The sequence below is a fragment of the Macrobrachium rosenbergii genome, chromosome 52, assembly GCF_040412425.1.
Source record: "Macrobrachium rosenbergii isolate ZJJX-2024 chromosome 52, ASM4041242v1, whole genome shotgun sequence".
NCBI lineage: Eukaryota > Metazoa > Arthropoda > Malacostraca > Decapoda > Palaemonidae > Macrobrachium > Macrobrachium rosenbergii.
Genome location: NC_089792.1, coordinates 23,293,761 through 23,314,803, shown reverse-complemented (window position 1 = coordinate 23,314,803; position 21,043 = coordinate 23,293,761). Strand labels below are relative to the sequence as shown.

Below are 21,043 nucleotides of genomic sequence, written 5' to 3'. Positions count from 1 at the left end.
TATACCTTCTGATGAAAAGAGGAACTGGGCTTAACCTGGTGTCCCCCATAGGAAAAGTAGATAAACAGAAAGAGCTATCTGTGAACTTGAAAACAGAGGTCTTTCAAAACAAAACCTTCAGGCACTGGTTCTCCTTAAATGTTGATAACTTAAGTTCTTGTTGAATGTCTGACAGAAAGCCAGTTACCAAAGGCAATGATATCATTCCTGTAAAAAGATAATATTCCTTGTCCTGAGGGAACTGAAGACTCATTTGCCCTCACCCCCAAGTCCTAGGGTCTGGTTTCAGCATTCAAGGCAGAAAAATCTTTAAGCAGGGTCAAAACCAGGTCCTGACTCAAGTGGTGTCGAAAACAAGCAATCTAATAACATCATTGTGAATTGAGCCAAATGTGTTTGACTTTGTGAGGATGCCTGAAGCTCTATTGAAGAAGGCTAAAGAGATATTGCCATGTTGAAGCAGAAGGAACGTGTGAGTGTCACACAAAGTTCCCTGATTGCCAGCAAACAATATACTGCAAATTTTCCAAGTTCCATGAAGTCTTGAAAAGTGACACCTCAAGGATTTAGTTGTACCCATACAGTCATCTGCTGATTGCTTAATTCCTGAAAACAGGCATTTGAAATTGGAACTGAAAAAGAAAATGGGCAAAGAAGCAAAGATGAGACATGCAATGAGATGAGGTTTCTGGAAAAACAGATCCAAAAACAAAAAAGAGAGCTTCAAACAAGAAAAGTGCAAAATACAAAAGTTTCCTTAGGGAATCCATTTGCCCCAGGAGCAAGACTTATCCTCTTTAGGTTGTCAAAACTAGGTGCCAGTGGTGTGAAGAACAATCGCATAAAGAGCCAATACTTTTGAGGATGAAATCATTGCTTCTGCTGGTTCCTTTCATCAAAACTTATTTTCCAAAAAGGGAACTCTTGACATATGATTCTGATTGCAGATTCAAAAAGCCTTATTGGACTGGAAAAAGTGGGCAAAGAAGCAAGATGAGACATCTATGGTAAAGAAATAAAAAGAAAAGCTACCATACAACCCAAGTTCAAAATACAAGAGATAGTTTCCAAGCCAAGATCCTCTTAGGTTGTATACTCTCATTTGATCCTTAACAACTAGGAGAATATCATTGGTAGTGTTGGACATCAGGAACTTAGAGAAAAAAGGAACTGATTGACTCTGAACCCAGAAAAATTTTTGGGGGTAGATTACAGAATGAGATTTTCCCTGCAAGTTCCCATGCCAGAAAGTGGTAAAAGAAATAAAAAAAGAAATCTCATAAAGACAAAATAGTTAGAATGAAGAAGTCTTTTATGTCAAGGTTGATCCCTGAACAGCCAAAGATATTGAAGGAAGAGAAATATGCCATTGCCAAAAGTCCAAAATGATCTCTAGTAAGGAACCCTTGGCAATGGATTGGGAGGTAATTCTCAAACAGCATCCAGATCTTGAAGTAAAGAAAGTGTGAGAAGGAACAGAGAATCCTAAGGGGCAACTAACCCATAAAGATACCAGCAAGCACTTGAAATAAAGGTGTGTACCCATGTTGAAGTCTTGTAGGTATGTGGTAGAAATAAGGCACGTATTCAGATGCCAGTGAATGGTGGATGCAGATGCCTAACTAGGAACAGACACGCAGCTGTGCATTGAGATTAGCAGGTAGATTCTGACATGAATGAGTAAGGACAAGTGTTAATTAAAGGCGGAGACCCACAAAGACTGTCCAGCACAAAAATAAACATCTGACCAAGCCCCCATTCTGGTATAGTTGATGTCCTCCAATTTTCCACTTGCCTTGAAGGAGCTGTTGATCTAGAGCCCTTTCCAGAAGATGTTCTTGTCCTCTAAGCAATCATCTACACTTGTCCTTCTCAGTAATAAAAACATCCCCCAGACAACAAGAAACATGTCTGGGACATCCTCCACACAACCAGAAACATGTCTGGGGCTTGTGACTGAATTGGAAAATACAATGGAGTCCAGGAGAAAAGCAAGTGGGAAACACCTAGGCCAAGAAGCTGTTGCCTGCCTGATGTTTTCTTCCTCATGGTACTGCCTTTGTTTGGCTACCTGTAGTGGGTTTATGAAAAGAAGGATACTTTATGCTGCTGTCATTACTCTTTATGCTTTTTCTGTACTTGTTGCAATTGTTGCTCAAACTGCAACAGCTCTAATGCTCTTGCTTCAGCTACTTATGCCAATACTACTTGTACAGGAAATGGAAAATTGTCCTCAAGCTGCTGCTATCATTTTTGCTGCATCATGTTTTACTCCCCTCTGTTTCCTTGCTGCAGACAGAAAACTGGAAGCCTATACATGGTGATTATCAGTGACAACACCTGGGGAGGTCAGAAAGTAACTCAAATGATGTCATAAGAGGTGCAGGCCCTGAGGCCTGTCCAGTACTGGAAGTCAGTTGACAGCTGGCAAGGGCTAGTGTGAACGCATGGCTGCCACTGCCATTTGGCTGACACTTGAGTCTAGTAGTTGGGAGTTGAGAGCTGGCATGACAATGCAGTGTTGCTGTTGTTGGTTGCTGCTAGAGCACAGCTAGCTGTAGTAGAGGTTTGGCACAGCACTCATCCATAAGCATATATGTGCTACTTGAAATATAATGACAGAAAGGAGACCTGAAGTTGGATATAGACTTGAGGAAATTGCATGTGCCCAAATAAATGGTGCAAGGAAAACTGAAAATGAGAAGTAAGCAACAAAACTGTGAAGCTGCATGCGGATGGGGGCTGATCTTGCTAAGACAGAAAGTATATTTGACAGATAACAGGTGAGGAATTGGCAGCATAAACATTCCTGAGTAAGGTAGCCAGTGTGGCTTGGAAAGAAATGTAGGCTGCGGAATGAACACACATGGATTAGCTGGACATGTAGCTGTGCTGCTTAAGTTCATATGTTTCAAGGAATAAACAAAACTAGAAAAATAATGAAGTTCATGTGAAGGAAACTGCTACAGAAGAGTATATCTATAGACTTGCTGACTAAGGAAGTCTCAGAATATGATCAGTTGTAAATAAAAAAACACAACTAGGAGGCACCAAGATCAGGAACAAGCTTTGAAACGTGAAAGTTAATTGCTGGTGCATGACCAGAGCCAGGTGCGCAACTGCTTCAAACAATCCCACTAGGAGCATGGAAGGAATCAGGAAGTCCAGGTAAGTGAAGAAGTTTGCCAGGTGTGAGACTAGCAGGAGTTGACAGTAAGCAGAGCATCAGATGCTAAAGGGGCAGAAAAATGCAAATGAATTAGTGCCAGGACCAAAAAGAAAGGGAAGAAGCACCAAGTAAAGCACAAGATGATGGCAAAATCTTATCTTGCATTAGCCAGAATGAGACAACCACTTAAGATTGTAACTGCATCAGGAAACCGACTAACAAGGTTTGTAACTGAGTGTGAGAAGAGCATAAGTAGTAACAGCATTTTTCTACAAGAAGGACTTTTCTACAAGACAGGAGGGTGGAGAAAAAAAAACAGCAGACCTTTCCCTGTACCACTGCTCACTTTCATCAAAAGAGGTTGACATTAAAGGAAGAGTTACAGTCAAAAAATAGTGAAGGTACAAAAGACAGCGGAAGCAGCAAGGTACAGCAGGACCCTGGGCACTCTGAATCCACCAAAACAACAGTTGCCTGACATCTGGGGACTGCACTAGAACAGGGAACCAATAAACACTTCAATAACGAAGAATACCAAACTGGGCGTTGGCACTGAAGCTCGTGCTGTCAAGACAAAGAAATCAAAACAATAATCTGGAAGCCAAACAGTCCAAAATCATTGTCTAGTCTTTACAATTCGGACATCCGTAAAAACAATGCTTACTTGACATGCCGATAAACCCAGTGGTGCCATAAAAATACAAGTGAGGAAAACATAGTAAAGAAAATATCGTGCAGAACAGTTCTGGCAGCCCTCTAAGATCTTGTACAGTCACAAATATATAACAGTAAATGAGCTGTCGTTACTATACAACAAAGAAAACTCCCCCAAAAAAGTTACCTTTAATTGTAAAGCAGAATGAGACTGTCAGAACTAGGTTGCATGAGAAGCACAAAAATTTTAAGTTACAAGCAAACTGTGTTTTTCATATGAATATCACATCAAGATGAGGTACACGTGAGAATTTGTGTAAATTCTCAAAAGACTGTATCAACCCAGACCGAGCAAAATATACACAGAAAATATGTAGAAGAAAAGTAGGAAGCTAATTGGTTGAGTAACCTTCATCACAAAAATTAACAACGGATAACGAGTACGTTGAACCCTTCATAAAAACAATTAGAAATTCTCTCAAACTATCCATAATAAAAGCAAAATGGAAAATAAGAAAATCAGTTAATAAGAAGACTATCGATCACTAACTTGAGACCAAAATGCTAACTAGTCAACTGCTCTGCTAGTTAGACACTAGCACTGAAACTTCCGTTACCAAGAAAAATTTCATCACAACACGAATAAAAACAGTTCTAGGAACTGAAAAGCTCGGCGCTAGTGAAAGCAGTACGAGAAAAGTACTTGAAAATTCTCCATAACTCTCTCTAGCCCAATAAAGGAGACTGGTATATCAAGAATATAGATTTACCATAAAATATCTAAATGTATACGAAAACTTTCTCAGCCAGCGGACATCAACAGGAGGTATGCAAGGCAACATGTGACCTTGTATTGACAGAGATGCCTGAGGTCCCTAGTTAACTAATACACGATTATATTGAAATCTTTTCAACCCTGAACAAACAGCTAAACTTTTGGTGAGACGTTATTGACAGAGTAGACTTGACATGACAGAACCTACAGATCCAGATTATATGGATGTCTGAAAGTCATAACTCATGAACATCCACGTATGTAATCAGCAGGAGAAACCTGTTTGCGCGCCAAAAGACCTAAATGAACATGTAAATGAGCAAACTCTGTTCCACAATCAGTGATCTGAACAAGGATGATGAATTTGTAAGCCATTCTTATGGCTTATCTGTCCAATAATTGTCAGGTTTATTGCTAGTGACGGAGGACAGTTGCTTCCAATAGTTAATCTCAATAGTGTATATGTCATTTACTCATTATATTCGACTACGAAATTCATTTAGGTATATCTAGATATTTTCATAGTGTTTCCAGTACGTATAGATATTCCGTCATGTATTTCTGTATAGGTAACTTTTTTGCGTTATGTTTCAAAATCTACCGTGTAGAGAATTTGATCTTTTTTATGCTCAAATTTTTAAAGTGTTGTTATTAGTTTTCAAACCATCGAAACTAAAAAGAATAGCACCCGGAACCATATTCCATGTAACATTAAAGTATACCGTAATAACAGGAATAACAGATTTGTGGAAGAGAACGGAATTCCCAAGGGTTTACTTGGGCCGTTGCTTGATTGCTAATAATATATTCAGTCATGTTATTTCAAATAAAAAGATAAATTCAAGGTTGCGAGTTTGCACTGCGTATCTTTATCTGGTGAACAAGAAATTATCGTAAGTTAAGATTTTAGCTTATTGGTTTGTAACTATGTTGATGTCCCCGTTACAGGAAAACTTCATCAATGTAGGATTCTTAAGGTTATTCAGAGCAGCAAGACTTATAAAACTTCTGCGTCAGGGTGATACAATTCGTATTTTGTTATGGACATTTGTGCAGTCATTTAAGGTAAGGCTACGTTTATCTTTGTAGACTTTTTGTTAATTCTGTATAATCCCCTCTATTTCTTTCCTCCTATTTGTTACTCGCTGGTAATCTGTGACATAATGATGACTGATACATCTTTGAACTCTTGATTTTCACAATGAAAAAGTCTGTTTAAAATGGCCAGAAACCCATTCTTTTCAACATTCCTGTCAACCAGTTTTCTGTAGGAACAATGTAAGATCACGGATAGAAAATGGCATATACCGTATTATAGAGCTGAAATTAATTATTAAATAAGAGTCACTGAGCAGATCTGAGTTTCTCTTGAAGAATTTACGGCACTGCTTTCATATCCTTTTCAAAAATTTCACTTGATTGATTCTTGCCAGTTTTTGGCATCTTAGCACTGCAAGAATACTTGAGAAAACCAATTCAGCATAAGCTTGAAAAGCTACCTGAAAAGCATTAAAAGACCATGGTTTTAAAGGGAGGGAGAAAGTTCCAAGGCTTTTACTTGAACTTTGAGACATGGTGCTTACACAGGAAATATAAATGCAATGAGTGAACACTGACCATAAAGCTGCAAACACACTTTAGTGCCCAATAACTACCCTCTAGTGCCGAGGTGATACAGCTTCAAACTGAGATGAAGGAAAAAAAAAAAAAAAAAGGAAACCTGTAAGAAATAGTTCTGTTGCAGGTAATTTTATTTATGTCAGTCATTACTCCAGGGTCAACAGATCTTTTAACCATATAGGATGCCAATCAAATGATAGAAAACTTGCTTGTACAGTTGTAATGATCTTATTTTAAAATCATATCTCATACAGAATATGGACAAATTGCTCCTTAATTCCTTATAACAATGTTTCTACAGTGTTATTTTAGACAGTACCTTTTTCGATACTAAGAATATAAGCATCACAAATATGATTATATATATAAACCCATCGGGTTTATAATGATATTTGGATAAAAATCCATAGAACTAGCAGCAGACTATCCAAAACACTAGAATACTTTTGTTAAAGTACTTAATATACAAAGAGAAAAATTCAAATTTTAAGGTTTTGAATTATTATTTCTCATTGAAAATAACTGAATATGGTCATTTTGATGATGATTTATCATTTAAGAATTTAATGATCAGTAACAATCTAGAAAAGCTAACTGTATTGCTGTCGCCTCATATTGTGACGGTTCGTAGTTTTCTAAAAGGTCTGAAAACCTAATCAAACTTTCTAGTTATGAAGTATGTTTTAGTATAAATTGTTTTTTTTTCCTGATGTTATGAGATGTAACCATTTGTTTCCATTTTACAGGCACTGCCATATGTTTGTCTTCTTATTGCAATGTTGTTCTTCATTTTTGCTATTATTGGCATGCAGGTAAGGTTTATGGAGGCTGTCAATCCAATGATACTGTACTCTGGTGCGCTGAAATAAGGGCCAATATATATGAAATAAATGACTACATGAGATACATAACTATTTCAAATACTGTTTTATATTCATGTTGCAATATCTGGTTCATATACTTATTAATTTCTTTCCTTTTACATTAACATTTTTTATTTGGAAATTATAAATACATCAGATTCCATGAAATGATAAGTAAATGTAATTTCCTAAATTGATACTGACTGGTCTACTCACCAGGGGCTTACTGTTCTGTTTCTTGCGTCTGTAACTTTGTAGGGTTCCATACCCAACCCCCCATCTGGGTAATACTGTCTATTCATTTGTTAAAAGCTTCCCCCGCCCCCGCCCTGCCCCCCAAAGACTCCAGCAGTTACTCTGTCTACATCATGTGAATTTCCATCCATTAGTTTTGAAACAAGCCCAGATTGTTATCCCAATGTGTTATGTGTCACTTTTATTCTGTAAAGATAACTTAAACCCAGGTTAAGAGGCCTCAATCTCTACAAAAATTAAGTTCCTTTTTATTTATTTTTTCATAATTTGCAAGTATTGTAAGATAATGGGATTATCAAAAGTCAGTCATATACTTATCTCTGACAGTAGTGTGCATTGACTCTCCAAGTTCTGGCCTCTTACCATGGGAATTTGAGCGAATTTTGGCTGCGGTTCGGGGCCACGGAAGAAGAGCAGAAAACGTGGCTCCCTACCCGCCATTTGGTGGTGTGAGTTCCGCTCTAAAGACCGGTCTCGCACGCTGACATGTCCACCTACCCGACTTTACAGCACTCTCCCATCTTTTTTTCTCCCATACTTCACACCCAGGTTTTTGGCAACATGAAATTTGATCCCGACACTGACCTAAATCGACATAACAACTTTCAGTCTTTCTTCGCCGGTCTCTTGCTCTTATTTCGGTGAGTTTGCAACCCCCACCATCCAGGCTCGGCCAATTGCTACCCGAGACCGATCCAGTATTTATGATATTCCCATTTCTAGGCCTGAACACTGAGACTGATGTCTGTTCAGCGCCAAGATTTTTAACCTTCCGAGAATGATACAAAGGCCAAATTCGCAGCCCCTTCTAAGCTCGTGGTAACCTCAAAGTGAGGATCCAGCATCCCGGAACAGTTAAAGTCTAGTTTTATCCCTGAACAGACATGTAATGTTTAGCTGTATGGTGACCTGTCTAGTATTCTAGATAGTGATGCCGTGTAGTCATAGTTTTCATGTAGAAGGTAACGTAACAATAGATATGTGATATAACTAGCATAGACTAGCTAACCTAGACTAGATAGTGTCTGTGGTGCTTGCCCACTTTTTGGTCAAGGGATCGTCTTTATCCCATGAAGTACATTGACCTGTGCAGAGTTTTTTGTCCCATGTCCCTGAATTTTGACCCTGATATGACCCTAGCGACTGGTCACTTGTCCCCCCTGAGAGCCCTGGTGAGAGGACAACCCTTTGCCCCACCCTAAACTTGACCTTTCTTTGCCTTTTCATGACCTTATAACCTTTCTTTTATCATCTCATCTCATAACCTTTAATACCTCATGTTGATATCCTCAAAGTCTTCGGTGTGCCCCAGAAGCCCCTAGATTAGATATCGAGTTGGAATTTTGAGTAATCCTAAGTTTCTCGTCTTTTGTTTCCCTTCGTCACCCAGGTCTTTGGTAATATAGATTTGGATCCTACCTCTGCTATAACACGCCACAACAACTTTAGAAAATTTACAGAGGGCAATAATGCTCTTGTTCAGGTAACCAATCTAAGTTACTTTTTACTGGCACTCGAAAATGAACCAGCGGCAAAATTGGCTATTTTCTTCTGTCCAAACTTTTGTCACTGTGATCTCCGTTCCTCAAAAGCTATTGCTGCCATTGCTACAAAATACTGTATAAGCCAGACCATTCTTTGTGTGCAAAATCCCAGTTTTTTTCAAGGGCTACATGATTTTTCTTTGCACGATTTTTTTTGTGTGAGTGAGTCTTTTTATGTCACTCAACATTTTAATGACTGCCCTAAGGTCTAGATACAGTATTTTGTGAGATGAATGCCACTTTCTGCATTGGTGTGTAACTGTGCTGGATATGTTACCTTAATGTGATCACTAATGCTGTAGGAAGAAATGTATTTTGTGTGATCACCATGGCCAAATAAACTCAGCACCAAAATTTGCGGGAAACCAACAACAAGGAGAAACTTACTAGCCCTTTACCACTTTAGTTTTCCCTTTATTTATTTTGGCTATCATAGTAGTCACCATGATTGTACTAACAACATTTGTCATTGTGCTGTAGTAATATACATTTTTGTTTGAATATTACTTTGTACAACACCTTGCAATAAAAGCAAGACTTTTTCTTTTTCGTTCCTTTTGTTAAGTTGTGCACTGTAGGCTGCGTGGGTGGCAGCATGCGTGTCTAGGTTAGCGTTGGGCACATTAGGGCTTGCTGTTGGGTGGTCATGACTATTCATGACAAAATGGATCATCTGTACTCAACACAAACAGATGGTATTCTCGCCTGATGTTACAGTAGGCAGTGAGGGTTGTCATTATTCAATTTAGGAGTAAAATTTTCTGTAACATGTAAGCATATGTATAGACCTTGGTAAATTAGTATGATTGTATGAAGTTTGAAAAGGAAAAGGAAAAATTCCCCACTGTCAGAAGTATGCGTTCCTTTGCAACAACTACATGTCCCATTTACTGTCGTATTTTTATTAAAGGGAATTGGTTCAAAAATGTTAGAAAAGTCACTTTATCAGCTGTAATGAAACATATATACAGTAGCTTAACAAAGTGAAATACAGACTTTCATCAAAGACTTGAAATGCAGAGAGAATGATGTGATTACAGAAAATGCTTTAGATTTTGTTGAAAACAGTATAAAACATAAGTATGAAAGGAATGTTTGCAAAGAACACTCAAATAACTATTCCTTACAAGTGTCAGAAGTGAATGGAGCATGCTTAGAATGGAGTGTGACAGAATAGGCTCGAATGTGACTTTAGAGACTCTAGGACTACACCTTGCCACCCTCAGCAGCACTAGCCCACATACAGCAGCATCAGCAGCAGCAGCAGCAGCAGCAGCACCTTCTGTGAGCGCACGGTACCCGCACATGTAGTCTCACTCTCACTTTGCATGTTGGAGCTGCTGATATTGTGCAGTGTAGGCTCACAGGTAGACGACCACACCATGTCCGAATCAGTGATATTATGCCACGTGTTCCCTCACTTAGCCCATCCTAGGTGGCCTCAAAACCAGCCCTTTGAAGCACCTTCACCATCTTTCCTAGAACCTTGCCTATGACCTCCTCACCTTTTCAAGCCTCCGCCACTACCTTCACTTGCATAGAATGTTTTAAACTTTTTTTCATTTTTTTAATGATTGCCTATGTTTAATCATTTCCCACCTGGTAGAACCTGGCCTCCTTGTCTAATGCTTGCTTTTGTAGCCTAGGGACAATTAGATTGATTAACATTTTTTCTTATTTTTTTAGGTAAGTATTGTGTATGGCACAAGAAAGGACCTGATTTGAATGTTATATGGAAATAATTCATCTAGAAGAAGCAAAGAAGTCCACCTTGGTATCATGAAAGTTTAATATTCCTTGACCACCTTATTAGTTTCAGATGAAGAATAAGAAAATCAAAGTAAATAAAAAACTTAAGACTAAGTTATTTTCACAAAGCTTAGTTCACCTGTAAAGATTCTCATAAATGAGATTTTTAATGTAATTTCAAAGGTATTTTTCGCTGTCTGTTAAGTCGATATCTGTGCATTGTTTTTGCGTATAAGAGAAACTTTACCTGCATACCAGTTTATTACAATGTCCACTTTTAGTCAGGATGGGGAAAATAATGTTAAGGATAAACAGTCTTAAGAATGCTATATTGCTATCATTACGCATTTTGTGTCAATTCCTTTGTAGTTTTTACATGGTGCTGTATGACTTTTTTAAGAGTACAATAGAGGCCAGTATTATGTATGATTGCATAGGAGCTGGGGGAAAATTTTGAAATCATGAATTTGATTTTCTCCCATTCTGTGACTCTTTTATAATAATTTTAAAGTCCACTTTGGAGGAAGAAGATGAAGTTTAATGTCACGATGAATGTTTTATAGAGCTTGTTTAGTACTTAAACATTTTTTTATTTTTTTTATTCCTAAGAGACTAGAATAATGAAATTTAACTCAGTTTTGTTATTAACACGCTCTCTAGTTATCTTGGGGATCTGCACTTAGGTTACTAAAACCTTAGAACTTGTAGAGTTTATGTTATCGTCCTTTATCAACATTTGGGTGATTTCAAATAGAAATTGAATCGTTTCAGGTTTCATGACAGGTTCAGCAAAACGTATAGTCTTTGTCTTTCTGTGTTGTATGATGATATGACATATTTAAAGATTTGTTTTTTTATTTCGTAATTTCAAATTAGTTAACGAAAATGCCATTACTCACAGAATCATGCAAATTAAACTTTCATATACCAGTAAAGTATGTGATTTGTGATTTCTTCTAAAAGCCACTTTTGTTACTTAACCTTTGTATTCCATGTGATTCAGATTCAACTTGGATAGATTGTATGCAAATGATTTTTATAAATTCTGTAGATTATGAGACAGTATTTCCCATAACCCTTTTTTGAATTAGGAAACCTCAGTAGTCATCATGCTTAACAGCATGTTCAAGTTTTATAAGAAAAGCAACGATTTTTGTTATTTCATAAAACTGATAGTAGTGACTGTGCAGTAAATAACATTTTTTATACTAATTACTATCTAGAGGCAATGTATGGTTTTTGGCATCAGCTGAGAACGAAAAGGACAACTATGACTGAATCTTTTAGCTTAATGTATCGTGCGCTGCCATGACAGTTAATTGGTACTGACTGTTGTCGAATTTGTAAGGAACTCTTTTTCTTATCGGCTAATCACATAACATCATTCCAGTTGCAATATACTCCTTTCTTTCTGTTCTGAAACTCAGAGTGCTTCCAGCATGCCCTGGCGCTCATTTTCTTCCTTGATCATCTCGAGGGCTCAGATTCTTTTGTTGGCAGTTATATGGCAGAGAACTCAGTATTTACTTTTCTTCTTTCAATGTTCTTTCGTTCTCATAATTAATTTAGAAGGGACTGGCTACATTAATTATGCTAGGTATAGCATGTTACCTATGAAAAGTAGCTGTTACGAACTGTATGCTACTGTACTATCAAACTTTTTATTGAAGGGGTTTAATTAGTTTTGTAAAGATCGGCGTATAATATCCCAGTAGTATTTAACTTAAGCAATTAAGAGTGTATGCAATTTTCCCGGCCTTGTTGAACTTTAGATTAATAATTTACAGTAAACCATGGTAAAATGGATTTCCTTTTTAAACTATATGGGTGTACATCCTCTTCATTTTGAAGCCCACTAATCAAGTGATTAGACGAAATCAGATTTGTAGTAATGGTCACAGAATATGCAGTGGGTATACGTTGTAAAAGAAACACACCATTACTAGAAAATATAACTTTTCCATTTTGTTATTTTTTTAACAACGTTTATTAACTTCAGTTTCAAACTTGTGAAAATATTTATTTTAATATATTTGGAGATAAGCAGAAACGTTTCAGAATGTGTTAACCACCTGAAAAGCTGTGTTATGTTTGAAAAATTAGAAATGTTCCAACCCCCAATATACTATTCCCATTCCCAGAGGTAGAGGCTTTGCTGTGGTGGATGTACTGTAGTTCCTTCCATGTTGAAAAGTACGTGAAAGTAAGAAAAGGTAAAGGATGCTGTTACAAAATTCTTTTAATGACATAATGCTGCAGTATTATATATGCTTATAACTATTTTTCATGGCAAAGAAAAGTAATTGCCAAAAATATTTTTGGGCACAAGGCAATATTATTATGAAAGTACAGTATTAGATGTTAGCCACAGGCGCCCTGTTATGGATTTCATTAGCAAGCTAGAGATAGGAAACTGATGTACCATCGAGGTCCCTGCTGCCAAACCATTTGACACATGTGATGAGATTTCTAAGTTCACCCATGAATGCTCCATATATAATGCTTATGTATGGTTGTGAGCAGCTTTGGTTTCATGGTGACTGCTTACCATTCTGTGCACATTCATGTGCCTGTGTTCATTATTAGTCATGCATAATTTTCTTTATGGTGATTTGTTAATTACATCAAGAGTACACATTTCGATTTTTAAGATCTTTTCGCCCATGCTATGCATTTGGTTATTTGTGTCATTTTTTCTGTGGTCATTACACATCTCTAACTTTGTCCCAGGGTTAAAGCATTTTGCTTAATGTCTTAGCTTGCTTCTTTGCAATGGTACTTCAGCTCCTTCGATGTATATCTCTTATTAGTGACGGGTAGCCTTGTGTTTTCTTATCATTATTATGAGTTCATAATATTCCCCATTTTGGGGGCTATAGAGAGCAATCAGTATGGCAGTCGCCTTACATTCTTTTTGTTTTACCTCTTGCTTACACCGACATTATTTGGAAACCTTGTTGCCATACTGTTCCACCTTGCTAAAGCCTCTGTGCCTTAAGATGAGTAGTCTACTCTATTGCCCGTACCACCCTGTACTCCCCCATTTCTGCAGTGGGAGAGAGAAGTCTTGGATGTTCTTGTCATGATATTTAAAGTGTTATATGCTGATTACCACTCACAGTATATATTTCTGTTTTTCATACCCAGGATTCATTTGATATCTCAAACTCTGGTGGTTCGTGCCTGTTAGTGGTCTTGCCCTCTGGTATTGTAAATGTATACCATTTCAGATGGCATACTTATTAACTCCATTTGTCAATACAGTGGCACTAATCTCCTGTGTATCTACGTTTCTGTCAGCCCTTGTTAAATGGTGGTTTGTCTTTCTCCTTTTTTTGCCTCTTCGCTTTATGAAGGTATCATAAACCAAAAATGCTATGCAGTTTCTAGAACCGATCTTTGGAAGAGTCAAAAGAGCTTCCATATGGAAAGTTTGTACTGGCCACTTGGTATGACCTAAATTTCACGTTCTTGGGAGAATTCTTCAAGAAGGCCCTCAGGATGAATCACAATCAAGTCTACTGCCGCCGTCAGAAAGAGTGAATTGCTCATCCAAACTCTTGTGGGTGAAAAATTACCTGATTGGTAGACAAAAGAATCCTTGACATACTCAGGAAATATGCTAAGGATCATTCTGGTCTTAAGATGGTTCCTGTTTATGTCAGAGATGCTTATACAAGATCAGAAGTACAGTACATAACTGCATTTCCAGATATGCCATCTACAGACCAAAGTGTAAGACAAAACTTATGTTCAATAAAGAAGCTTTAAAGTGGAAAGAACGGTGAAAGCTGAAATCTTCATCTTTGAGGTATGATTCTATACACATCATCCATGTGTGTATGTATATATATATATATATATATATATATATATATATATATATATATATATATATATATATATATATATATATATATATATATATATATATATATATATATATATATATATATATATATATATATATATATTGTAAGTAAGGTGATTTGATAGTTTATTATGGAGAAAGAGTGATGTCTGCATTTAACTTGGTATCAAAATCACATTATGTTCGTTCATTGTGTCTGTCAATTTCCATATTATTGTAACAGTCATTTTTTCCATTGGACACATTTTTCCTCGTAATATGATGTAGGTTAACATTAATATAGGTTTTTCATGGTATAATTTAGATTGATAAGTTGATTATACCATTCATGGAGAAAATTTTCTTATTCAAAAACGTCCTAGGGAATAATGATAATGAGGATAAAGGTGCAGTATATTTCAAATTATAAACTGAGCGAAATTACGTCATACTCAGCATAGCCATGGCTAGAGATCTGGGGTTTAGATGGATTTACCATCAGACTGTGATGATTGATCCTAGGTAAAATTATTGATCTAGTTTAGCCACTTTCCTAGATTAATGAACACTTACACATCTGCTGTAGAGCTAAAAAAGTTAAGTATACCTTAGTTTTACCAGACCACTGAGCTGATTAACAGCTCTCCTAGGGCTGGCCCGAAGGATTAGACTTATTTCACGAGGCTAAGAACCAACTGGTTACTTAGCAACGGGACCTACAACTTATTGTGGAATCCAAACCACATTATACCGAGAAATGAATTTCTATCACCAGAAATAAATTCCTCTAACTCTTCATCAGCCGGCCGGAGACTCGAACTCGGGCCTAGCGAGTGCTAGTTCACAGCTCTACCTGAAGAGCTAAAAAGGTTATATATAGCAACTTCTGGATGTGGTAAAATTTAAGAAGTTGTGATAAAACCATAAGACATAGCACTGTAGTCATTACAAAAAACAGTCATTATTTTGTAATATATGTGTTTGATATTAGCTGTTATTAATCATCATAATGTCCAGACATAGAATTCAGCATTCAAGTAAGAAATGGGAAATAAGTACAGTAGTAGTCAGATGGCAGTCAAAAACTCCTAAGTCACCGGAGTCTTGATGTGGTAAGCCGTGTACAGAGCTCTTTGCAGAGATCATGTGTATCAGTCATGGCAATTTGGTATTGAGCATTTGAATTCGTGATCGTGCATATTTCGTATCCGTTTTCCCTGATACCTTTCCTCTACATTAGCAACAGCTGTGCTGTTGATCTACACTTCTGTATGCTATTCTGGGTTTTGATAGTAAGACGTTTTTCTGCAGAAGTCTGTAAAATCCTCTATATTAAAATGTGTCAGCTTTTACTCAACGAAGACTATTGGTTAATAAATCTTTGGCTTGATTCTGTATCATACTAAAAGATGTTGATCTCTCTTTGACTTGTGCATTTTATTTGCTGATGTGATCAACTGCTGCCATGATACAAGAATTACGAGGTGGTTGTAAGTGGCTGTGATACAGTGACGTATTTCATGGAAACAGGGCAACTTGCAACCATAGGTTCATTCTTGTAATAAAGAATAGTCTCCATATGGTATATGAATGTCTAGTTGTTACAAGCTAGACCTGTCATGATTACTATAGCCAGAACTTTATACTGTACTTGATTTGCATAACGTATGTTTCGAAATTAACTAAAAAATGAAACTTTTAGGCATTTTAATTGTTATAATTTGATTTTGTTTATTTGATGGTGTCCGGAATTTTTCTTCGTGAAATTTTTAGGTTACTGGAATTTTCTGAGTAAGTTGAACTTAGGTTGATGCTTTTGTCTTGTTATGTTACACGTTCAATTTGTATACTTTGGAATTGTGTAAATAGATAAACTCGTGCTGTCCACTTCTTGCTCCTGGAGTTCAGTGCTGTATTGTTTAATACAAGAGACCATCGAGATTCCTTTATCAACATTCATGCCCAGAAAACATGTTACTGAAACTTTCCTTACTAGACTGTGATTTTCCAGTACAGTGGTACTATGCATTCCAGTGCAGTGTTTCGTTTATCGTCACCCGTAATAGTAGATAGATTTAAACCATCAAACTTATATTCGCTGATTTTATTTTTATTTTTCATGTACATTTTGATGATTTTGGTTTCAGTGGAAATTAGATTGAAACTGAAATTCCTTCACTTGGCTTAGTGAGTTTTTGGATCGCTGGTGAGTATTAATAAGTTTTGATTGCCAGTACAGCTTAAGGTTGAAGATTTTAATAGCAATTGTCACTATTTATTGGTTAGTATTTACAATACATTTTACATCTAAGGGATTTCTGTAAGAATTTGGCATGCATTTTTAGTATCTCATAATAGCTGTCCATTCTACTTTAGTATTTCAAAACATTTGTCATTGTCTCTTTTTTTTTTAATTTTTGTCTGGAATTGATAATTTATTTCAGATTTTTACAACCGTTAATTTAATAACAAATTTGTTACAACGTTTGTTATTTAACTTCATGAGAAAAGTAAGGCCACTGAGTTAGGCATTCTTGTGGCCCTTGCTTTAATACACATTTTCTCGCCCTTTACTTTGCAATTTATTCTGTTGTGGATTAGATTATTGTACCCCTGAATTTATACAAAAGTCCTTCAAAAATAAGTTGTTTGCCAACATCCAGAAAGAACCACACAGCAGCAGCAACTAAAACAATTTGGGGTAACATCTCAAAACAGCCACATATGACTTTGTACAAAAAAAAAGAGTTTATGTCCTTGCGTTATATGTAAGGCCCATGTAAAGTTTTATATAAATAAAATGGACAGTAAGGCCATTCGGTCATTAACTCTAAGCAAAAAATGGGTATGTTCCCCAAGAAAATCCTGCAGACCTCTTTAGTACACTTGCTGAGAACATCCCTTTGTATTCTGTCATTAAGAAGCTAGCTTCTGAAGTCTTACGCAGCAGGGGAGAGTACAGGAGATGACCTCCATGAAGACATACAGAAGCTTCAACCATTCATTAGATAGTTTTAAACCACAGAAATTTTGCTATCCAGTGGTTGGCTGAGACCACGGGAATCATTGCTAGTTCAGTAAACACTTTTTTTATTATTGAAATCATCGGGATGAGCAAGTTGCCAGCATGAAGGATATCACAAACTTTGACACCAGAACAGAAGGTGACTAGAGGGGAAACCTCCGGGCTGACCCTGACAATTTTGACTGGAGATGAATAGCCAACAAAGAGGCTGCCCAGATCGGAAGACAAAGAAGGCTGAATAAAATTCTATACAGTGCCTGGTAAAAATTATTTACTAAAACCATCCACCATCAAAGGAATGCTACAAGAACAAAAACGTGATGTAAAATATCTCCAGCCTTTGCAGTACACTGCCGTTATATCAAGAAGTACACACTGCTTGCCTTGCTGTTACAGCTGAACACCAGAAATCTTGTTCTCGACTCCACTAATTATAATCAAAAGAGGGTTATGCAGGATAATTAGATTTAGACTATAAATCTAAGATTACTTTCTAAATGTATCCAGTAATACTACTTTATGTGTAGCTGAAAGTATCTAAAAGTAATAAAATTTTCTTTTGAGTTACTCGTTAGAAATTCTCTTGAAATGTAAATGAAGCGTAAAATAAGACGGTATACCTTTATTCCAATAAACTTGAGTGTCTAGATATTATGTATTATGTTAGTTCATATGCAAATGGGATCATTTTTTCATCATCCTGTTAACGTTCGTTTGAAAACTTTAGTTAATCAGAAAACACTAACCTTTCAAGTTCAAGGATGATAGGTCTGGATTTTAAGGAAGGTGCTGACTTCCGAAAAGTTCCGCCCTCTGTCAGTTGTGCGGCAAAAAAAGTGCTTCGTCATCCTTTGTGAGAAATCTGGCACTTGAGTACAAACACTTTTTTTTTTTTTTTTTTTTGTCTGTCGGAACGAAGTGGACATTACTGACGTTCTTTGCTTGATCATACAAAGTTTGAGTATATTATATTGATTTATATATGTTTTATGTTTATTTACGTATTTGTTAAAGTATCACCTGTTAACGCAGTATATTTGTAAGATATGTGGATTTGGTGTTTTGTACCTTCCTAATTAAAACTTTTGAAGATGCAACCTTAGAGAATTATACTAAAGGGCAAGTTTGAACTGGACTGCATGCATTTATAAACAATCCTCGGCTGGAATAGCTTCTGATACTAAACATTACATTTGGGAATCTAAATTCAGTGCTTGAAGGTGGCCTCGAGTTTATTCTCTAAAATATTAAGAGAAATAAGAGATAACTGCATATGACTAAGATCCATGCATTTCAAGTTAAATTTTCTGCAAATGAAATATGCAGTGTGGAAAAGTTTAGGAATTTCTTATCAGTCATTTGTATTACATGATTTAGTCGTAACTACTTGCAAGTAAAGCCTGAATATTCCTTCACCAGGGTTAATAACTATATTGCCATAAGACATATAACATTCAAATAAAAAAGCCCTAAGGATAATGTATTCAAATATTTAAAATTTGCAAGATAATTCTGGCTGTCGTCCTTTCAAATAAATGCTGACTGTATGATTATTTCATAATCAAATTGGTCAACGGTATTGGCTTGTATGAATGAAAATTGCAATGTGATCTAAAATTGAAAATAAACACTATGAATATATATATATATATATATATATATATATATATATATATATATATATATATATATATATATATATATATATATATATATATATATATATATATATATATATATATATATATATATATAATCCATAATCCACACACACAGCTCTCTCTCTCTCTCTCTCTCTCTCTCTCTCTCTCTCTCTCTCTCTCTCTCTCTCTCTCTCTATATATATATATATATATATATATATATATATATATATATATATATATATATATATATATATATATATATATATATATATATATATATATTATATGTATATAATATGCATGACTCATATACTAATATGTATTTATGTGAACTGTTAATATACACATGTATGCAAACAAAAATACTTCTGTATTTCCTCCTCTGTTTGTCGGAATATACATACAAAGATACAAATTCAACGTAACACCTCATATATATTTTATATATTATATATACATATATGTCAAAGATACAAATTCAACATAGCACCTCAAATTTTATTACTTTTGGATATCTATAACACTGAAAGCCTTGAAATCTAATGTGGAAAATGAAGCCACTCTTGTAAGTTGTTCTTGCCCTGAATTCTAAATCTTTAGAGTGAAAAGTTTCTTCACCTAATCTGTTGCTTCAGATTTCATGGTTCTCAGCTGGTATAATTTTAAAGTATCCGAGAATAATTTGCAGTCAAGATGTGTGAAACGTTATTTCATTGCACATATATGCAGTGTATATATACATTATATATATATATATATATATATATATATATATATATATATATATATATATATGTGTATATGTGTGTGTATAATTTATACAGTATATATACATTATATATATATATAAAACATATACATATATTGTGTGTCAATAGTGTGGTGTGATTGTCAAGTATATCTGCTTTATATATCTTTGTACATGTTCTGTTGTGTATTTAGCTGTTTGGTTGTTTTAGTAAATTGCTTCACATTTTGATGAAAAGTCATCTCATGTTAAAAAGGACTGTTATCACATGAAATAAAAGATATTAGATAACTACCCAGCCTTTATCAAACTTCTTTTTGAGAAAGATTCAGCGCTGTGCGTTGAAGTGCTTGCTGTTGATGCTCTCTTGTGTTCTTGACTCGCACAGATGTGCCACTGGAGAGGCCTGGCAAAGTATCATGTTGTCTTGCATCAAAGGTCGTCCATGTGATCCAGCTGCATTAAAGGACAAGCCGGAGAAGACGTGTGGTTCCAACATTGCCTACATATATTTCGTCTCCTTCATCTTCTTGTGTTCTTTTTTGGTAAGTTTTGCCTGACCTGGGTTCACGGTGTAGAACTAATGCGGAATGAGATGTTGCCAAAAGCTCATCAAGTTTTAAGAGGTGGAAATTTTGATCTTTTTTTTTTTTTTTTTAGAATGATGTTTAACCATATGATGTGCTAAGGTCAATTACGAAGATTCCTTTTTACCTTCTTCATTGAAGTAAACCATTATTTTGTCATTGAGCATTTGGAATAACCTATTTCAGACTCTTGGCATCCATAGGAATATACAATTTTTTGTACCAGCATTCTCAGGCAGTCTGCATGTTGACAAACCTCAACTTCTGTCAGTGCCTTTTTTTACTCTCAAGCATTCCAGGGATAAGACACATTTTTGTTTCTTTTTTATGCGGTCATTTGGATCCCTAGAATCATTAACCATCTTAGTTTATTTAGTTCATTGATCGTCACTATTGATGATTTTATACGGATGAATCGCCTTTTCCTTTGCTAGTGTCAGTGGGAAGTTTTGCTTTAATGTATAAGATTTTTTAAAAGTCTTTGGTAGTTAAAGAACGACATAGGTTTTTTTATAAAGAATAGGCAAATAAGAAAAAGTTGAGAATTATAATGATCCT

The 21,043-nt window shown here is 35.8% G+C and overlaps 1 protein-coding gene across 1 annotated transcript in view; it reads left to right on the top strand.

The window, feature by feature from the left end:
* LOC136833754 (voltage-dependent calcium channel type A subunit alpha-1-like) overlaps nt 1-21,043 on the top strand; it is a 1,031,224-nt gene that overhangs the window by 958,245 nt on the left and 51,936 nt on the right. Inside the window, 4 exon segments of the mRNA XM_067095975.1 lie at nt 5,547-5,663; nt 6,965-7,030; nt 7,886-7,977; nt 20,287-20,443. Of these exon segments, the coding sequence (XP_066952076.1) occupies nt 5,547-5,663; nt 6,965-7,030; nt 7,886-7,977; nt 20,287-20,443 (432 nt within the window).